Here is a 19,884-nt window from a genome sequence, read left to right on the forward strand (position 1 = left end):
CAGGAATTGTGCGCAGTTTCTTGCCAATCACCTCCCAACCTCAATCAGCAAAGTTTGATAGTTGCTGAGACCTGGGTTGCAGGCTCACCCTGGCTTCCCACAGACAGCCAGGTATCAAGCAACTCCAGGGTTGCCAAGGCAACCACAGACTGAATTTGGAGAGCTGCCAGGTCTTCAATAGCGTAGCCTGCACATTGGTGCCTGAAGTTGTTCTGGAGTGACTTGATGAGAAGGTCAAATCAAAGAGATAAGGAAATGGGCCCTGGTTTGGACTTGCTGTTTTTCATAAGGGAAGGGAAAACAGAGTGGCCATTTGAAAGACTAACTTGTCAATGAGTTTGGGCCCTATCCTAACAGCCTGAAGCACCACCAGAACAAGCATTCCCGTGCTAGATACTTTCCGGCGATCGCAAAAGGTGACATGCCAAAGTGCAAAAGCTGACCACTGCTGCAAGTGGCGAGCAGTTGGCTCCTCGTGGTAGCGGACTCTGGATGCCCACCACCACCCCAGGTGAGATCACGCAAGTGGTGGGAAGGAGGCAGAGATGGGCAGAAGAGGGTGGGGATGGGACAAATGGGGTGGCAATGAGGACTGGAAGGAGGGCGGATTGAGACTGGGAAGTGGGCGGCTTCAGCCACAGGGCTGAAATCTAACCCCCTCCTGGGCTCGACTTGCCTTCACAGGTTCATGCAGACTTGTGCCAGTGATATCACTGGGACAGATCTGCGTAGATTCACCAGCCAACAGAGGCCTATCCTGGGGCAAGGGATATTCCCTTGGTCTAAGGAGGTCTCCGGAAGTCAACACATCTCTGTTGAACGCAGCAGGAGCCAAACCGCTGTCACAGGAGTTACAGTGGATTAGGCAGTGTGTTAAGCCTTACTGCTGCATTCACAATGGCAAGGGCTGGTTCCAATCCCATATCAGTATCCACAGGGCTGGTCCACCCATTAAGCCGATTGAGGCAGTCACCTCAGACAGCAGGTGGCTTCCTCTTCTGCCTGCCTGCCTTCACCATTCCTTCTCTCCCTTCTCCTTGGATTCATCAAAGAAAAAGGGGAACAGAGAGGAAAAAGGAAGTGAGGAGGAGAAGGTTGGCTAGAGCTTCTCCTCTTCCTTTTTGAATCCAACAAATGGGAAGAGGAGGATGAAGTGCAATGACGGCTGGCATGCTACTGGGTAAGCAGGGAGCATTTGACATGCAAAGTACCACCTAAGGAGGGAGGTTGGCATTGGTGCACCAGCACCAGGTGATATTGGGTCAGCTCTGAGCCATACACAACACAGGCAACAGCCTGGGATTCAAAAGTTCAGAGGAAGTCTGGAGTAAGCATTTACCCAGTGTACCAGTTGAATGCAACAAGTGAAAGGAACAGGAAGTGTAATTCATTGACCTTGTTCCATGCTCAACATGATTCTTGGCATGTCCAGAGTGTCAGTAACTGCTTATAGCTAGTGTGGATAATGGGAATCTATAGCTCTGTCCTCACTGAGGAAACACCAATTTTACTCACTTTTTACAGCAATAAACATATGTCCTGTTTGCCAGCCATGCTTGCCTTCCAATTTTGGACTCGGATTGATCCATACAATCAATTTCATCATTTGCACTTCACTCTCGCCACACCATTTCAGCTCCCTGGAGATGGCCATCATCATTACGCAGGTTGCTACCCAGTTATATGAATGCCTGTTATCACATACCAGAGACAAAGTCCCTTAAGGAACTGTGAAGAGGGAGGCAGGTACTTGGAGGGGAGGTGAAGTGTTAAAGACCATCATCAAGATGCATTCACAAAACACACCATGCGCAATGGCCCCAAGTGTTAATTGCCAGTCTGTATATATATAACTGTATATATCTGTATATATATATATGTATATTTCTGTATATATCACAGAAATATAACTCTCCATAATTATCCATTTATGTTGTTTATTTTTGAACTGACTATGATCCTTTCTAAATATGTAGCAATTACTGTCAAAAATTATAACTTCCATTGGAGCAGCATATCGGGAGGAGCTTAATATAAGAAGGGCACACTGCAAGTATTCCAACGAACCAAACTCCCACAATTCCTAGGGGCGTGGTGGATTGGAAGCCTCCCAGGTGCTTGATTCGGAGCTTCAGTGCTAAACCAGAACTGCTTTGAAAACACTAACCTTGGAAAACAAGGATCTTTTTCTTTCGAATGAGTTGGTATTGAACATTTTGCAGCAGGCGCATGAAGAGGCATTCCCCCTTCTCTGATACATAGGATGGAATGCCTCTTTTAAGACAGTGCTCACCTCCTGCATTTTTTTTAACCAATTGCACTAAAAATAATCTTTTAAAACCAGCTGACCAATTAATCAGATGCACCTTTCTTGTTGATCAAAACACATTTTCCTTCATTGACATCACCGATTGATCGACAAAGCACTATTGTCTAAGGGTGCTTATTGCAAATCCATTTCCAGCCCTCTCCAAATTTAAAACCCGCACCATGGTTGAGAAAATGATCTCTCAGAATGTTTGTTAGGTAGCCAAGAAAAGGGAGCCGCGGGACTCTTCCAAGCCTATAGGTTAGAACAACAGGGACTCAGCTGGCAGCCTTGGGGACATGCTGCCTTCCTTCCTAGCAAGGATGACAGCAGATGGTGGAGTGGTTCACTCCCAGAAACAGACAAGATCTCGTCCTTGAAATGCTCCTGTGTGTGTATGTGTGTGTCCCAACTGCTGCTCTGGGCTATTCCGCCTTTCAGATTCTCTTCTGTTCCTTTGCATCTTCGCCCACTGCACACTCATCCCGGCCTCCCCTTCTCAGATGATGAAAATTTAATGACCATTCCGTACCAGCTATTTGATATCACCCTCCCACTACTGCCATAACCATCGCTGGAGAGGCTGTTTTAATGGAGCCCCCGGTCCACTTTCCCAGAATGTGTTAATGGGATGCCTCCTTTCGAAGCCAGGGGGACTACTACCCTGCCCTTCCCTACTCCCTCCTCCTTCCCCCCCCTGCTCTTTCCCTCTTAAGTGTAGCTGCTGGCATTTCATCCAATAATTGGCCCGATGTTTGCCCAGGCAGTGTATTACCCTCTAGGAAAATGCATGCCACCTGATCACATGACCCCTTTGATCTTCTCCTCCCCCACCCACTCTTCAGCCCCCAAAGAGCTGCCTGGACCACCAATGCATCAATAATGGATGAAAGAATGCTTTCCCCCCTCTGCCTGCCGTTGCGAGGGGAGGGCAGGTATCGGCAGCTCTGCAGATGAATGGCCAAAGCACTTAGTGTAGAGCCAAAACAGAATAAAAAAAAACAAAACAGCATGCAGAATTTCCTTGAACTTTAGAGGGAGAAAAACTCCTTGGGTGAGCTGCAGGCAATGATCAATAGGGCTTGTTCAGAAATTCTGCTTTCCCCCTAAATCAAAGGTGCAACATTGATGCAAGGGGAAAAGAAGGGCCAAAGGCACTGACAACATCTACTTGGCCTTTTTTGATCACTGGCCTTGAATGCGGGAAGCAACTTGTCTTTCCCCTTTTTATCAGCTGCATGAAGGGGCGATGCAGTTTGCTGTAGGAGCTGATAGATCTGCAAGCCTAGATCTCCCCTGCAATGCTTGATCAAGTGGCTCACAAAGGTCCAGGTGAGGGGAAAGGAACACAGGGCAGATTGTGCTCAGAGCAGAGACTGACTGCAAGAGGAAAAGAGTACAGTGCAATATATAAAGGGTTCTACCGTACTGTATCACAGCAGTAGTGCTTCAACTGAGGCCTTCCTCTGGGCTCTTTTGCCACTACAGTCAAGCCAAGTTGTCCAGGAAGAGGACTTATCTGCTCCCCAAAGACGCTCACCAGGCATCAACCCTGAAGGTTTTTTAGTGCCAGGCAGAGGTTTTTATTTGTCCAGACAATTTAGTATGCTATGTAATTGACAGCCCAATCCTGCCTAACAGTCCAATCCTGTTAACAGTCCAAACCGTGCTGATGTAGCGACACCAGTGTGGCTTGCACTGAATTCCGTGGGGGAATTTAACAGGTGGAAAGTCTCCTCAAGGTAAGGGGACATTTGTCCCCTTGCCCTGGGGAAAGCCACAGCCTCTGCATCAAGTCTCCTCGGATCTACACTAGCTAAATTGCTGGCGCAAAACTGCACTGATCCATGTTGGCGGATTGGATCTAGAAATGGGGATAGGATTCGGCACATGTCAGTATCACCAATCCCACCCTCTCTCCCTGGCCCAATCCACCACCACCCCCGTCACTGTCCTCTCCCTGCCCCATTACACCCTCACCTTCCCCCACCCCTGCACTGCTCTTTGCAGAACATACCCACTCCGGTGGGTGCTGCTCTTTATACTGGCACTGGTGGAGAAGGCTTTGGCCTTCCTGCCGGTGGGCCTGGATGGTGCACTGTTGCAACGTGCAAGCGTAGCATTCTTCAGCTAGGTAAGGATGCTTGATGACAGGCAGCCCTTACTGTGAGCAAAACCTAGCAGGTTGCCAGGTTGCTCCTTTCAGCCTCCCCAGAGGCCTCAGATATATGCAACAGTAAATCACCTGCAGGGATAGTTTTTCAGCAGTCACATCAGGCCCGACCTGCTTTGTTCTTCCTGCCACAGTGACCTACTTTTGCAGGCCTCTGTGTGGCTGGATTTTGAACACAGCAACTCAACATCACACATCAGCTGCATGCATGACTGCACAGAGCAGCATTGGGTTATAATCAACATGACATTCTCTCCAACGTGACACTGAGAGAAGGTCTGAGACAGGAAGGCAAGGCAAATGTTTCCTGCATCTCACACCTTGTGAGCCTCTGGGGACACAAAGAGGACAAAGAAAATAAGATGGAGTGTGATAGAATTCATAAATAAGACACTTAGTGCAGCAATAAAACACATGAACATTAACATCAACCCACTCCCTGCTTAACTCCAGCCATCAAAAGTCAGCCTCAACACAAAGTCAGCCAGTAAAATCAGCATTTGACCCACACATTTAGAATACAAAGCTGAAAATTGCAGAGTACGTTCATTCAACAGCTACAACAAACACAATGAAAGTTCCTTGGGGGAAAGTCAACTTTTGGAAAAATTTGCAGATTTCTCTCTGTCCAGGTAAAAGAACCCCTATCTCTGAAATGAACATGAAGATATTCAATGTATAAGAGAAGGTTCAGGAATCATGGTAGTACAGTAGTTGGTGTTGGTATAGTGCAGTGTTTCTCAGTGTTTGTTCTCCACTGTACCACTTCACATGGTCTACCCATTTGAAGTACCATAGGAAGTAGCTGTTGATGACATCATCGCCAGTTACTTCTGGGTTGGGAGACCTGGCGTAACATGACAAACACCAGTAAGAGGCTCAGAGTGGATGGGAAGGCTCTTTCGAGTGTGGAAAAGCATGCTTTGAAGCTTTGCCTGCTAAGCTAAGCCTCCTATCGCTGTTTGGTTGGCAACCTTCAGTCTCGAAAGTCTCGAAAGACTATGGTATAACCCTATAGCACCTGGTATTTCCAGGCGGTCTCCCATCCAAGTACTAACCAGGCCTGACCCTGCTTAGCTTCCAAGATCAGACAAGATCTGGCATGTGCAGGGTAACAGTTGCTGTTTGTTGTGTTGCATTCCTTGTCTCGCTACTGGGTGGGTCCCACGAGTACCACCAGACACCACCTCAAATACCACTGGTGGTACTCGTGCCACTGGTTGAGAAACAGTGGTATAGTGGACTGGAACCAGAGATTTGGGTTCAATGCTCCACCACAATGCTCTCAGGGTGACTTTAGGCAAGTCACTCAGCCTACCCTACTTCACAGGATTGTTGTAAGAATAAAAAATGTGTAAGAAAGAACCTTGCTGCCACCCTAAGCACTTTGGAGGAGAGGTATAACAAAAAAAATCCTGCAACTTTCTGTCCCTTGTATGGGGCAAACAAGGTAGCTAACAACCCAGTACAGGTGAAACATTAAAATATCAAACACAAAAAAATCAGAGCATGCAATTAATAATTTTTAATAGTAAAAATTAAAGCAGCAAACCAGCAAAAAAAAGAAGGTGCGAATTCAGAGTTTAGAGCAAGGAGTATAAAAAGGAAAGAAAGAAAGCAGAATCAAAGGAAGGTCAGGCAAAAAAAAAAAAAACAAATGTGTTTCAACTGCCTTTGTAAAAGCTAATAATGAAAGGGCCATATGGACCTCCCGGGGGAGGGAAAGCCGGTACGTAGGTGCCATTAGCCTAGTCCCACATCCCCATCAACTGTGTGACACCTTCCAATATCTCCTTTCTCACTCCTTGTTCATAGCCAAACATTTGAGGGCACAGTACACAAGTCAAAACCTGAACCTTAAAATACAAGGCATTCTGTCCTTGTGTGTATATATAACGAGTGACTTCCGAGGGCAGCAGAACTTGGGTGCAGAAAAGCACCCCATTCATTGACACAGTGCAAGGTGTGTTCCAGAGCCTGTTGTCTCAAAAGCTCTTTGCACTCAGCACCTCGATTTCCTACATACCCCGATTCTCCAATTCCCCGATGGCCCAGTAGATTGCTGCAACAATGAACCTTTTCATGGCATGCTCTTACTTCAATAGAAATGAAAAGAAAGAATCATTATAGAGACCTTGAATTTTTTAAAAAAATCTATGTTGAAGTGGAGGAGTCAGAACAAAGAGCGTGGGGGGATCACTCCTCCCCCCCACCTCATTCTTGCATGCGTTGCACCAGGAGGAAGAGATGTGGCCTCAGACACATTGCAGAACACCTAGCAACTGTGTCACAGTGTGTCCTTATTCCAGGAAGGGAATAATTCTGAGTCTGCAGCTGGAAGCACACTTGCTCAGAAAGAAGGGATTTTGAAATCAGTGGTTTTTGCTTCTAAGTAAGCACACTTAGGATTCGAATTCTGAGGGTTCTTCATCAAGTTGGATATGAAGCAAAGCAAAAGTGGCCGAGGAGGATTTTGCTGGGAATGGAGTAATGACCCCTAAAAAGTCTGCAATATATAACAGTTTAGAGAAGCTAAGATGGAGTACAGAAGAGGACGCTATACAGATCAGCCTTTCTAGGAGATAGACAGGATCTGATGTTGCATTCAGGCTTTCTGGGATCAGGAAGTGACAATAGTGACTGTTGCCCCATTTTTAGAACACCTTAAATCCAGATTATTTTGTTTATTTCCCAGCACTAATTGAACTTCACAGGCCCTTGTCAGGCACAGAACAGGTGTAAAAAAAAGAAATTAGTAAAGTAAATTCATTAGTAAAAATGAATTAGTAAATTCATTTCAGGTGATGCAACAGATAGGGAATCAACAACAGGTCAACTTGTAGTATTGCCTAATTGCTGGAGGATATTTAACCCCCTTCCCCCCGCCAAGTAAAGTCCCATCTTCAAATGATCTAGGTGCAAACTGAGACCTAGTGAGGCTAGTCCACAGGAATCTGCTGAACGTCTCCTATACTCCATCTTATGACTATTAGAAACTGCAAATTGGGGTGGAGGGCTATTGTAGCATGCAGAACAGTGGTGCCCTGGGTTTTCAGGGGAATCTGGAACATTAGCCCTATGTGCGGGGGGGGGAGGGGGAGTAGTGACATGCTCTCCCCATTCTTTGGGAAGTACATGCAAGAGTCAGCTACAATCTCAGCTCTCATGGTTCCCTCATTCTCACTATCTCCTGTCCAGTTCCTGGTTGCCTTTTCCAGCTGGGCATCCAGTGGGGAGACTTACTGGGAGGTATGGGAAGAAAGTGGCAAGCAGCAGACCAACCTCGTTCTTCCCCAGCGCTATTTAACCATTCCTGGATGCGTCAAGACTAGCATTCACATTTTGCGTGAGCCTAGACAGTTTTATATATCATAATTTGCAGACCCTATGATCCAATGATTGTATGAATTTATTTAATTTACACCCTGCCTTTCTACCACACTCAAAGGCATTCAAGGCAGCTTATAAAATAAAACACTAATACAATTATAGATAAAAATAAAACACTAAAACACAACAACTAAAACAATAAGACACAACAGACTCCAATGGAACACAATTAAAATTACATTCCATGAAAAGTGCCAGCCGCCAACATCAGCAATCAAATGCTTCCCTAAATAAAAAGGTCTTAAGACCCTGCTGAAAGGAGTCCGTTCTTAACTTCAGTGGAAAGGAATTCCAGAAATGGGGCACCACCACTGAGAAGGCCCCATTTCCTTCTACCCTGTACCTCACGTCTAATGGTGGCACAGTCAGAAGGGTCCCCTCTGATGACCTGAGAGGATGGGTAGGAATATATGGAAGTTATGATCCAATCGAGAAGGGAATGTGCCCCAAAATATTTTTGTACCTGAAAAGAAACTTTGTACTCCCTGACTGAATTCCTCTCAGGGGCCCTGTGTTCCCATAGAGCAAGGGTGCCCAAACCCTGGCCCTGGGGCCACTTGTGGCCCTCGAGGACTCCCAATCTGGCCCTCAGGGAGCCCCTAGTCTCCAACGAGCTTCTGGCCCTCCAGAGACTTGCTGGAGTCCGCGCTGGCCTGATGCAACTGCTCTCAGCTCTCAGCCAACTATTCAACCTCTCACTGCTTGCTGTTTCGCATCTGTGATGCAGCAGCGGCACCAAAGGAAAGGCTGGGCTTGCTTTGTGCAAGGCCTTGAGCTACTGCAAGTCCTTCATTCATTCATATAAGTTCCATCTCTAATATATTCATTTATGTAAATTTATTCAAATTTGAAATGTAAATTAATTCTTTTTTTTTCCTGGCCCCCGAACAGTGTCAGAGAGATGATGTCACCCTCCTGCCAAAAAGTTTGGACACCCCTGCCATAGAGCAAAGGAAGGAGTTGTATCCCCTTCCATGCACAGTTTAGGCAAACTGAAGAGTTTAGATACTGTATATCAGTACTGAAGACCTGAGCACTGCTACAGAATGAAGGGCGATCACACACAATACTCCACCACCCTTGGCAAGTTCCTCTCCTGTTTCCTTTTCCGTAAATGTTATTTAAACTCTCTAGAAGGTCACTGCAGAATTTTCTGAAACGCCTCCATTCCACAGGCACAATGCAGCTCATTTTCCATTTTAGTGAGCCATGAACAGATGCACAGAGCCTGCTTTACGACCCAACAAGTGCTGTTGAGACCATTTGTGCTGGTGAGGAATAAAGATTAAGAGGCACAGGAATAAAAAGGGACATAATGTAATTGAAAAGCAGGAGCCCATAGGGGACAATTATTTGGGTTGCCTTATTAGGATTCTCAGGAAGAAAAGCATTTGCACACACACACACGCACACACACGCACACACACGCACACACACAAAAGGGAACCTGATGTCAGACAAAACTTGATGTCTTTTTGGAATCTTCATTGGGTACTCTGTAGGAAAGCCTGGATAAATGTCTACAATGAACAAAATTAGTCTCCCAATGGAAAATTTTTTCCTGTGCTAGAACTGTCTTAGTGGTAAGGGGAACAATGCTCTGAAAATGATATGCCTGTACAGGGCCGGCCCATAGGTGAGGCTGACTGAGGTGGTTGCCTCAGATGTTAGAGAGGCAGGGGTGCCCATTTCCACCTACCTTCACCACTCTTCCCTCTCCCTGAATTCATAAAGGAAGAGAGCAATGGAACAAAAGAGGAAGTGTAGAGGAAAAAAGAGATGTAGTGGGAGTGTAGAGATGGTGTAGAGTGTGGTGTACCCTAGAGGCGGTGAGCTAAAGCATCTGTGACACTCTAAATCAGTGTTTCTCAACCAGTGGTACTCATACCGCTAGTGGTACTTGAGATGATGTCTGATGGTACTCGTGCGACCCCCAGACTCGTACTACCTGGCAGCGAAACCAGCAATGCAATGCGACAAGTAGCAGTAGGAGGCTCGGCTCAGCAAGCAGAGCTCTAACATTCACTTTTTGCACTCTTGAAAAAGCCCTCCCATCTGCCCTGAGCCTCTTTCTGGTCTTGTTCCATATGGACTCCCAATCGGGAAGTAACTAGCAATTACATCATCGCCAGTTACTTCTGGTGGTACTTCTGATTGGTGGATCATGTGAAGTAGTACAGCAGGGAACAAACATCGAGAAATGCAAGTTTGATGTGATTATAGAGAGGCCTTAACCGAGATTTTTTTGGTATAGTGTTTTACTGAAGTGCAGGAGTACAAATGTGTGCATCAGTAAGGCACCACACAAAATAGATTTGGATGCAGTCATAGGCATGATCACAGCAACACTGCTTTTTTGAAGTCAGGGCCCAACCCTATCCAATTTTCCAGGGCCGGTGCAGACGTGTCAAAAGGGGCACGCACCGCATCCTGTGGTGGAGGGACAGTTACAGTTACATTTGTTCCCTTACCTTGGGGCTGCATTGTAGCTGCATCGGTGCTGGAAAGTTGGATAGGATTAGGCCCTCAATGGACACGTGTCCATTGATAATGTGGATCAGAGTGGGAGAGCTGCTAGTCAATGAAGCTGGACTTCTCCAATGGTGGAATTAGTTTTAGGAATTCAGGAGGAGTGAACATGGTGCAAAGCAAACATCCAGAACAATAAAGGAATTAAATGGGAGAAATCCGCCCCTGCTTACAATTATTGAATATGTGTCATTGAGAGAGAAAAAATCCCAATGCCAATCAATTATGTATCAGCCCTGAATGGCAGCACTTCTATGCCTCACTCCCACTTCTCATTTGCATCTCGCTAATGCACATTGTTGAAATGCTGCTTAGATGATAGCTGGGTTGGTTATGGACGCCTAGCAACTCTCTCATTAGGGGACCACTCTTGTCAGCCAATGCCATTCCTCCAAGGCCAAAATCTGCCCGGCACTTACAGTTCGCGCACTCTCTGCTACATGACATGCGCCTAAAGACCAGCTAGCATCCTTGCAAACAATAACCGATTTCCTTCCACCTTGCTGTCTTCACCATGGTTACCAAAAAGCACCTGATGCACGTGGCATGTCTAATTCACAACCGCCCACACAAACATCCACAGAGTTGCTCCTGCCCCTTTCTGCCCCCCCTTTCCCGCCACCACAGTGGGCTCTCGTGATCCTGCCCTATGTTGCCATGGAGACATGGTGATGGAACCTTGTCAAAAGGCAGAGAGAGAGAGAGAGAGAGAGAGAGAGAGAGAGAGAGATGCAACATTCATGCACAGCCTGCATGTTACCATTTAGGCTATTGATGTTTTAAGTCTCTCGGGGTTATCTGGGCATAATTGCTTTATGGAAATAAGTCTGGGCTTCTCCAGGAACAGAGCAATTTGGACACTGGATGGGGCAGATGAGGGTGTTTGCCCCTCTGCTCCAACATGAACTGATTAAAAACTAGAATTTGAATGGTTTCAGATTCTAATTATTTAGAAAAGAGCAAGATATTCAGGATGGCATTCAATGCTCCACCAGGATTTTTGGCTCAAGCTGTGCTTTTTCCTACTGCAAAATATGCTTCTGTCCAGATCTAAATTGTCCCTTCCCTCTGAATCGGCTATTCAGAAGGCATAAACAAAAGTATAGGAACAATCCACCTGTGGGTTTTTGTCATGTCCCCCCCCCCACTCCACTGCTGAGCTAATAGCGAATCATCTTAGGAAAGTCTGGGGGAAACTAGTCAAGCCTCCTTGCTCTCAGCATCAATGCTCCATTCAAAACTAGAGCCCCTAGAATTGCTTTCAAGAAAAAAAGAATGGGGGAGATCCCATTATGGATCTCATGCTCCACATATCGCCTGGTCCAGAGTCAACTGAATTTTGGTTCAGTTACTGTTCTAGTTCTCTTGATGGCTGAAAAAGCAAGGGTGAAAATGTCCTGAGGTCAAATGCAACCAATGCTAACGAGGTCTCCCAAGTCCAGATCCCTTGCCTGAACTCTTGCCTCTATTTTGGACCCCTGCTCTGACTAGAATCCTAGCTCAACCAATGTCCAGTGGCAGAAGTAGGTTGCTAGGTGCCTTGGGGCAAACCCTACATTGCCTCCCCACATGGCACCTTGCCCATCCCCAGTCAATACACTGGGCACTACCACCATCACTGAGACTGAGAATTCAGGAGTCATCCCAACTGAGTGGGCCCTCTGATGGCTCTCAGTCAGTACTACCAGTGGTGTAGCTAAGGCATGTGGCACCCAGGGGCACAAAATTTTTTTAACACCCCCCTAATTTGAACAAAATCAAAAATAACACACACATCTGTTGCACCCGGGTCCCAGCCCAGAGGTGCTCTGAGGCACAGACAGACTGTGCATGGCCACTATGCCTCAGAAGGCCTTCTAGAGGCCTTAGAAAGGCACTTCTGGTTTTAGAAAATTGCAAGTGCCTTTCTAAAGCCTCATACATCCTCCTGGAGGACTTAGACTGCTTTTTTCCCCCACCTCGGGTCCACCATTGGCAGTACAGGTTGACACCCCCTCAAGGCATGTCACCCGGGGCAATGTGCCCCTGCCCCTCTTAGCTATGCCACTAACAATGAAACCTCTGTCAAATGACTCCCCCTGGAACTGGATAATGTGGAAGAGGCTGACCTAGAACAGCTTCATGGATATTCTGATTATACAGTTCCATGTTTCTATTAGGCCAGTGGCAGACAACAGACTGAATCACAGCAATTTTATCTTGCTTTTATCCAAGACTTTGGTGCATCAAGCATAGCAGGGATTTTTCCTCTCTCATGTTTTTTTATGCTTGGGGGGGGCAAGGGTGGGAGGCTGTAGTTTTGTTGGTATTAATCTCACACATTGCTGCTCTCGCAAGCTTTAAAAGTCACTTCTGCCTGTAGGCAAGTCCAAGATTGGGAAAGAGGCAGGCATTTCCTGTGACTTGTTCCAACACTTTGGAGCACACATCAGACAGAAATGCATTACTTGTATAAATGACAGAAGTCAGATATGGGGTGGGGGATGACTAGAATCAGCCCTTCTCCCTACACATCTCTCTCTCTCTCCCCCGCCCCCACTCAATACCTTCACTGAGAGTATACTGTGGGAGTGACAAGGTCCATTCTTTCTAGGACCCTGGGATGCATAACCACAGAGTATCATCTATATCTAGAGTTCAGCTCAAGGCATTAAAGCTCTGCTAGACTTTCTAAGACACCTTCCCCAATCCAGGTAGAAGCAGTTCCTACAAGCAGGTCAGCAGAGGACTCAAAAGCAATCACAAACGCTGACTTCCTACAGCAAGTGCTGTAAGGTTATCAAGTCGAATTTTCCAAATTGCAATCATAGGGAAAATATATGGGAGCACCTGGAAAGCTAACAGGATAGTTCTATCCAAGATAACTGCCTTGCAAGAGGATGCTCTTGTCACCATCATCAACATTATCCACACCCTCTTACCATCATTTAGCATCCTAATAGCATGGACAAACATACATATGCTGCAAGGTGGAATAGTCTAAAGAGGCCTTTCTAGGTCAGCACCATGGCTTTGACCCTGACTTTGAGTTTCTCCAGGGTAGCAAACAAGTGAAAGACATCTCAGGGCCCAATCCTATTCTAACTTTCCAGTGCTGATGCAGCCATGCCAATGGGGAGTGCACTGAATCCTGGGGGGGGGGGGGGGGGGGGCAGTCATGGAGGCCTCCTCAAGGTAACAGATTAATCAGTACCAGAAAGTTAGTTAGGATTGGGCCCTTCATTGGCTCTTCTCAAACCAGCCCCAACTCATGGAGAAGCACATGGAGGTTCTCATGTGGGTTTAATTACCACATAAAGGAATTTTCTGGGCAGAAAGGATAGGGGACAAATAGGGAACAGCTGGTCTGGCGAAATGTGGTCTCTCTGAGTCACCAGTGGCCTGTCTTTTCATCCCTGTTTTGAACAATGAGTTGTGAAAGCTTCTAGCCAGGCCCTCAAACTTCCTCCTCACAGTCCTCACAGACTGTCTGAATACTAGCTGAGATTGTAAGAGGACTCCCTTGGAATCAATCTAAAGGGTCTCTCTAGCCCAGTCTCCGGCTTCCTACATTGGCCAACATATGGCTCCAGGAAGCTCACATAAGCAAGACATTAGGGCAATAACCCTCTTCCACAGTTGCCCCCATAAGCAGCCGATGCTCAGTGGCATCCAGTTCTCAGTAGCCATCTGTGACCATTGACAGACCTCTCTCCCTCCACAAATTGGTCTAATAATCCCCTTTGCAAGGTACTTAAGCCCTGGAGGAGTTTTAAGGATCACAACATTAGCGCTTGATTGTCAAGCATCACTCAATCATGTCTGTTCTCTCTGACACAGTAGGACCTCACAGATCTACTCAATAATTTTGGGATTTTGCTTGGAGCATGTACAGACCTGTCGGCCAGCTACTGCTTTTATCTCAGGCTCAGTGGCTGACTGACAGCGGTATCTTTTTTGCAAGCCACTGCCCTCCATATGGCTTCTGGTCTGCTGCTTCTATCAGTTTTATCCCCCCCCCCCAGTACTCACCCACCTATCTACCCACACACACCTGCTTGCAAACAGCACAGAGGTGGTGAAGAGTACCTCCATCTTGCTTGCAAAATGCAGTTGATTCCCACCAGCTTTTTCCAACGTGCATGCAAACAGAAGGTAGACTTCGCAGCCTCTGTGCTGGGCATGTGTGCATGTGGTAGGGAGGGGGAACTGATAGGAGCAGCATGCAATGAACCATCTGAAGAATCATTACATCTCGTATTTCTGCCCCTTTCCAAAGTCTTTGGCTGCCTTTCTTGATAGGGGTGGAGAAATGGGGGGGGGGAGAGAGAGAGAGAGAGAGAGAGAGAGAGGAATTAAAGGGATGGGCAGATCACTGTGGCCCTCCAATGCCTTTAACTAAGACCCCAATCTTATTGGGCAGCACAAGAACAACACTGCTGCCATGCTTTTCCAGGCTGCTGCCACAAATGAGCAATGGCGCAGCGCATGCAGCAGCAGCTATGAGAGGTTCTAACACTCATGGTAAGTTGGCAACAGGGAGCGGAAGGTGGGGGAAGATTGGGGGAGGGGGAGGTGGATTCCGGCAGCGTACACATGTGCCAGGATCCTATCCCCTCTTTTTCAACCAGTCCTTCCCCTCCTTGATCCTCAGACATCCATCAACTATACAGCTGGTGTAGGTCCAATGCTCAAGCCATATCTTTGTAAATAAAGCAGATATTACAAAGATACCCCAAATATTTGCTGATTCCTCCTCTGAAGAAAGCCAGCATCTCATCAGTCGCTGTGGCTGGAATTTCTCACCCCTCGAGGAATTGGAGCATGGGCATGTCTCGTGAATGTCATTATTACCTATTACTTAGATAGCGCTGTCAATGTGCATGGTGCTTTACACATAAGTCTTAGCCCCAAGGAGCTTACAATCAAGTTACTGAGGTGAACAATGTATCTATCCACTTTCTCTATGCTGTGCATAGTTTACAGACTTCTATCACATCTTCCCCTTAGTTGTACTCCTATACTCTATCTTTCTCTTTTTAAAAATTCACAATCCTGCTTTTTAACTTGTTATACTTGAATCCCATTCTGAAAACAAATATCAATACGCTTTGGGCAAATGGCACGAGGTGTGAGCTTTGTACAGAGAGAGACAGAGAGAGAGAGGGAGGTCCATAAATCAATGGACCTGGCTTTCAGCCCTTCTTGCTCTTCTATTTTCTGGACCCTTCCCAAGCCCCACTTGGCATTTTGATCCTGCCCTCCAGAACTATGCCAGTCTTTGGCGACAGGGTTCTGCGATGGAGCCACCCCACAGTAGTTTTGCTCCCAACGGTGCTAATTTATCCCTGCTACTAATACCTTATCAAAATGGGTCACGGGCAGATCTATACTTGGAAAAATGCCAGTCCTTCCTTACTGTGTTCCATGCACACTGTAAAACCATGGAGATTGTTTTCCAGGCATATAAGAGAAAGAGAGAGCTCATCATCAATTGGGTATAACTGAGTGGGCTAGCCAACAATCCCTCCTGCTGATCACAGCCCCTCTCTCTACGAGATCAGTGTACATTTTTCTTCCTCTCTTTAGAAAGGTGTTTACAGCTCTGTGCAGATGACCAAGACGTGGGGGAAATCATCAAATGGAGGGGGAACTGTCTGCCTGGCTATGCAGTCATTTCTGCAAGCCATTTTCCTTATATAATCTTCCCTTACAGGGCAGAGATAAGAAAAACGGGGGAGCAAGAGGAGCTCAGTTGTCACTGCTAGTCACAGTGAAGAGTGACGCATGATGCCCAGTGCTCATCCCACCTCATCCAGCTAATGGACAACCCTGCTTACAGTTCAATCCTATTCCGACATTACCTATTCCTATCCTATTCCTCCTATTCTGGGGGTGTGGCAAATGTGCCTGAAAGCATATTCATCAGAACATAAGAACATGCCCCACTGGATCAGGCCATAGGCCCATCTAGTCCAGCTTCCTGCATCTCACAGCGGCCCACCAAATGCCCCAGGGAGCACACCAGATAACAAGAAGACCTGCAAGGCATTCTGGGAATTGTAGTTAAGAACATAAGAACAGCCCCACTGGATCAGGCCATAGGCCCATCTAGTCCAGCTTCCTGTATCTCACAGCGGCCCACCAAATGCCCCAGGGAGCACACCAGATAACAAGAGACCTCATCCTGGTGCCCTCCCTTGCATCTGGCCTTCTGACATAGCCCATTTCTAAAATCAGGAGGTTGCGCATGCACATCATGGCTTGTAACCCGTAATGGATTTTTCCTCCAGAAACTCGTCCAATCCCCTTTTAAAGGTGACACCATGCCACCCCACTGGCGCTGTAGCCACAGTCCTGACCACCAGTAGAGGTAAGTACACCGCCAAGCGGAGCAGGGATGGGAAAGGGTGGCAGGGAGGTGGGGAGGTGGCATTTTGGGTGAGGTGAGAACAGATAGATCAGGCCTGGAAGGGGAGCAGGGTGAGCAGAGCAGGTTACCTTGTGCTCTAACCCCCTTCCCAGGCCTTGCAGTATTACACTTAGATTTGTGCCAGCTAATCAGCTGGTGCAGATCCTTCATAAGACATTTGAGGATTTACATAAGAATACAAAAAATATTCCCTTAACCCCAGCCTCCTCCTAACCTGTGCTGGATATAGATAGCTCCAACCATGCGGCTTGGCTATGCCCGCACAGGTTAGGATTCAACTACCCATTCTCCTTTTGGCTTCTTATATATCACTGTCAATGCACTTTTAGGCTACTCTTCATACTGTCAAGATTCAAGAGCAAACAGTGAGATTGGCGGGCTTTCTGCACCAAATATTATGCACTCTTGCATAATGTGATGGGAAAATTACAAAATAAGCACTACCCAACCTACAAGTTCAGAGTCTTGGGATTCAGGGACACCAAGTCGACATCTCTCTTAAAGGAGCAAAAGCACACGAACCCTTGTTTGCATTGCTGCTATGCAAACAAGTAAGCCCCTCCGCTTCTCTTGGCGCTGGGAAGAGAGATTCTCTGTCTGTTTCAAGCGCCCAGTCCTCTGCTTGGAATTCAGGCACCCTTCCTGCTTCATCTTAAAGCAACTCACCAATGCCCTTTCAATTAATCTGCCCGACCAAAGCTGCCAGGCTTTAATTGAGTCCCAGGATGCATCTATTAAACACACAGAAGGAAATGTAGCACCGCACTATTTTATTTATTTCATGCAAAATTTAAAAGGCCACGAAACATCAGTCTTATCCTCCAAGTTGATAAACTCTTAAATCATGACTGGGGCCATTGCGTCCTAAGTGAATGCATACTTGAAAGAGTTCCATTAAATTGGAGCTTTATTTCCGAAGTCTAATAGTTTGATGAGACACTTGGCCAACAGTCTGAGGCAAAGAGGCAAAGAAGGAAGGCCCATAGCCAGGGAGACAGGACAGGGACAGACTGCACTTGCTCCCGGTGTGGAAGGGATTGTCACTCCCAAATCCGCCTTTTCAGCCACACTAGACGCTGTTCCAGAACCACCATTCAGAGCGCGATACCATAGTCTTTCAAGACTGAAGGTTGCCAACAAATATCAGTGGGTTCCTAGCATCACCATCACTGTTCTTTTCTCCTGTTCTGCATCCCATGAGATGAAACATAACTTCATCTAACAAAAGTCAATTCTTAGTTAATGATGGGGGGGATACTTAGTCTCTCTTTCAAGATTTCTAACAATTGCTTTATTTACAGATTGAATATATAGAAGTACATAACACTTCCTTCAAGTAACAACAGGTTATATTGGTTTCTCTTGCCTTTCCATTCCAGTCTATCCCTGCCTGTCTCACTCACAAGCTTTCAGAGACTGGACCTGTCAATTTCACTCAAAAGTTGCTAGGTGTTCTGAACATGAAATTTGATGTTGCGCATAAGCCCGATACTGTGGTTTGGCCCCAGGGCAGCATCTAAATCAATCAGTGTGCCTAGGCTATGACAAAAGACCTAACACCTGTGAACTGTCCAGGTTGCTCCTTTAATGGGAGATCTCCCTGCAAGGTGAAAAAATGATCAAAGGTGACTTGTCCTCCCAGCTTCCTACCAACCAGATGGAAGATGTAAGAGAGTATCAGAATAAGCAGTTTTACTGTGACTATTACAAACGGCTGCGGCACCTTTTTGCGTGTGCATGCAGTGAGAGTGTGTTGGAGGCATGCAACCATGCACGCATGATATGCATGTTTCTGCCTGTACAGATGTTGCATCCACGCAGAAAAATGACTGTGCATGAAACCATCCTTTGCTCAAAGAGCGACCTTGCTCCATCTTGAGCAGGTTGGCTGCAAGCTGATTGCCAAGACTCACCATCATGTGCTTTGCTCTCAAGGAAACAAGTCTAAATAAAGAGACCTGGAAATGATACTCACACGATGACATAGGGATTGGGAACATAGCCCTTCCGGGTAGAGGGCAGGTTATCAGCACCATGAAGCACAACCGTGATGGATTCCTTCTCAGGATTAGCCAAGTGCCAGTCATTGGTCTCTGAAGTGTGCACAGGTTGTCCTTGTTCAGCAGGATCCTCCTTGACCTGCCAGGTTGAAGCATAAGAAATGTAAAAAGAGAGAACTGAGTCAGCAGACCTTTCCCTGGAATACTTGCACAGAATACTTGCACAAGCCCTGTGTTCTTCTTGCTACATCTTCATGCCCTCTTGGGCCTGCCCTTGATACTTACGGCTGTTTCACATATTGCAACAAAATAATAACAATATTGAGCAGTTGGACATCACTGAGGGTGCAAAGTACACATTATTTTGCTGCAATCCTTATAACAATAAGTATGTAATATTATCCCCATATTGCAGATAGGGAAGACTGAGGCTGGGAGAGAGAGAGAGAGAGAGAGAGAGAGAGAGAGAGAGAGAGAGAGTCTTGCTTAAGGCTACCTAGAATGCAATCCTATGCACATTTCCCAGGGAGTAAGCCCCACTGAATCCAATGGGACTTACTCCTGAGTAGACATGCCTGTACTGCTAGTGAGTTCAAGGCAGAGACTAGATGTGAACCACAGAAGTTCTGATTTTCAGTTCAGTCTCTTCCAGCACAAGCCTTTGCATTTTGACTCAGAAATAAGTTCCACTGATTTAAAATCAACCTCCATGAAAGTGTGCTTAGGATCCAAGGCGTTCCTGCCTCGGAGCGCAACCGGAGTGGTGGCGGTGGCAGTACTTACCTTCGGCGGTGTTTTAGAAGTTGGGGGGGGGTGAGATAATGATGTAATTACATCACCCCAACCATCCAGGCTCTTGTATTGGTTTAAATGCCAAAATCCCACCTCCCTTCAGCGAACTTCAGGCTGTTTCAGGCCCAGTCACCGTGCACTCTTGCTGGCAAGCATGGAAAATACAATAGAAGGCAAGAGCATGTAGTGGCTGGACCCAAAGTGTCCCCAACAATCACCAAAGGGAGGCTTGGGCAGTGTCATGCCATGCCCAGGGCAGCCCGCCCCCATCACCCCAGCC

At 46.6% G+C, this 19,884-nt stretch overlaps 1 protein-coding gene across 1 annotated transcript in view; it reads right to left on the reverse strand.

Annotated features, from left to right (window-relative positions):
- The window catches only part of CCDC33 (coiled-coil domain containing 33), a 131,933-nt gene that overhangs the window by 104,245 nt on the left and 7,804 nt on the right, over positions 1-19,884 (reverse strand). The window contains exon 3 of the mRNA XM_066635468.1: positions 18,788-18,951. Coding sequence (XP_066491565.1) covers positions 18,788-18,951 — 164 coding nt within the window. The remainder of the gene's footprint in view (positions 1-18,787; positions 18,952-19,884) is intronic.

The sequence above is a fragment of the Tiliqua scincoides genome, chromosome 8 (genome assembly GCF_035046505.1).
Source record: "Tiliqua scincoides isolate rTilSci1 chromosome 8, rTilSci1.hap2, whole genome shotgun sequence".
Lineage (NCBI taxonomy): Eukaryota > Metazoa > Chordata > Lepidosauria > Squamata > Scincidae > Tiliqua > Tiliqua scincoides.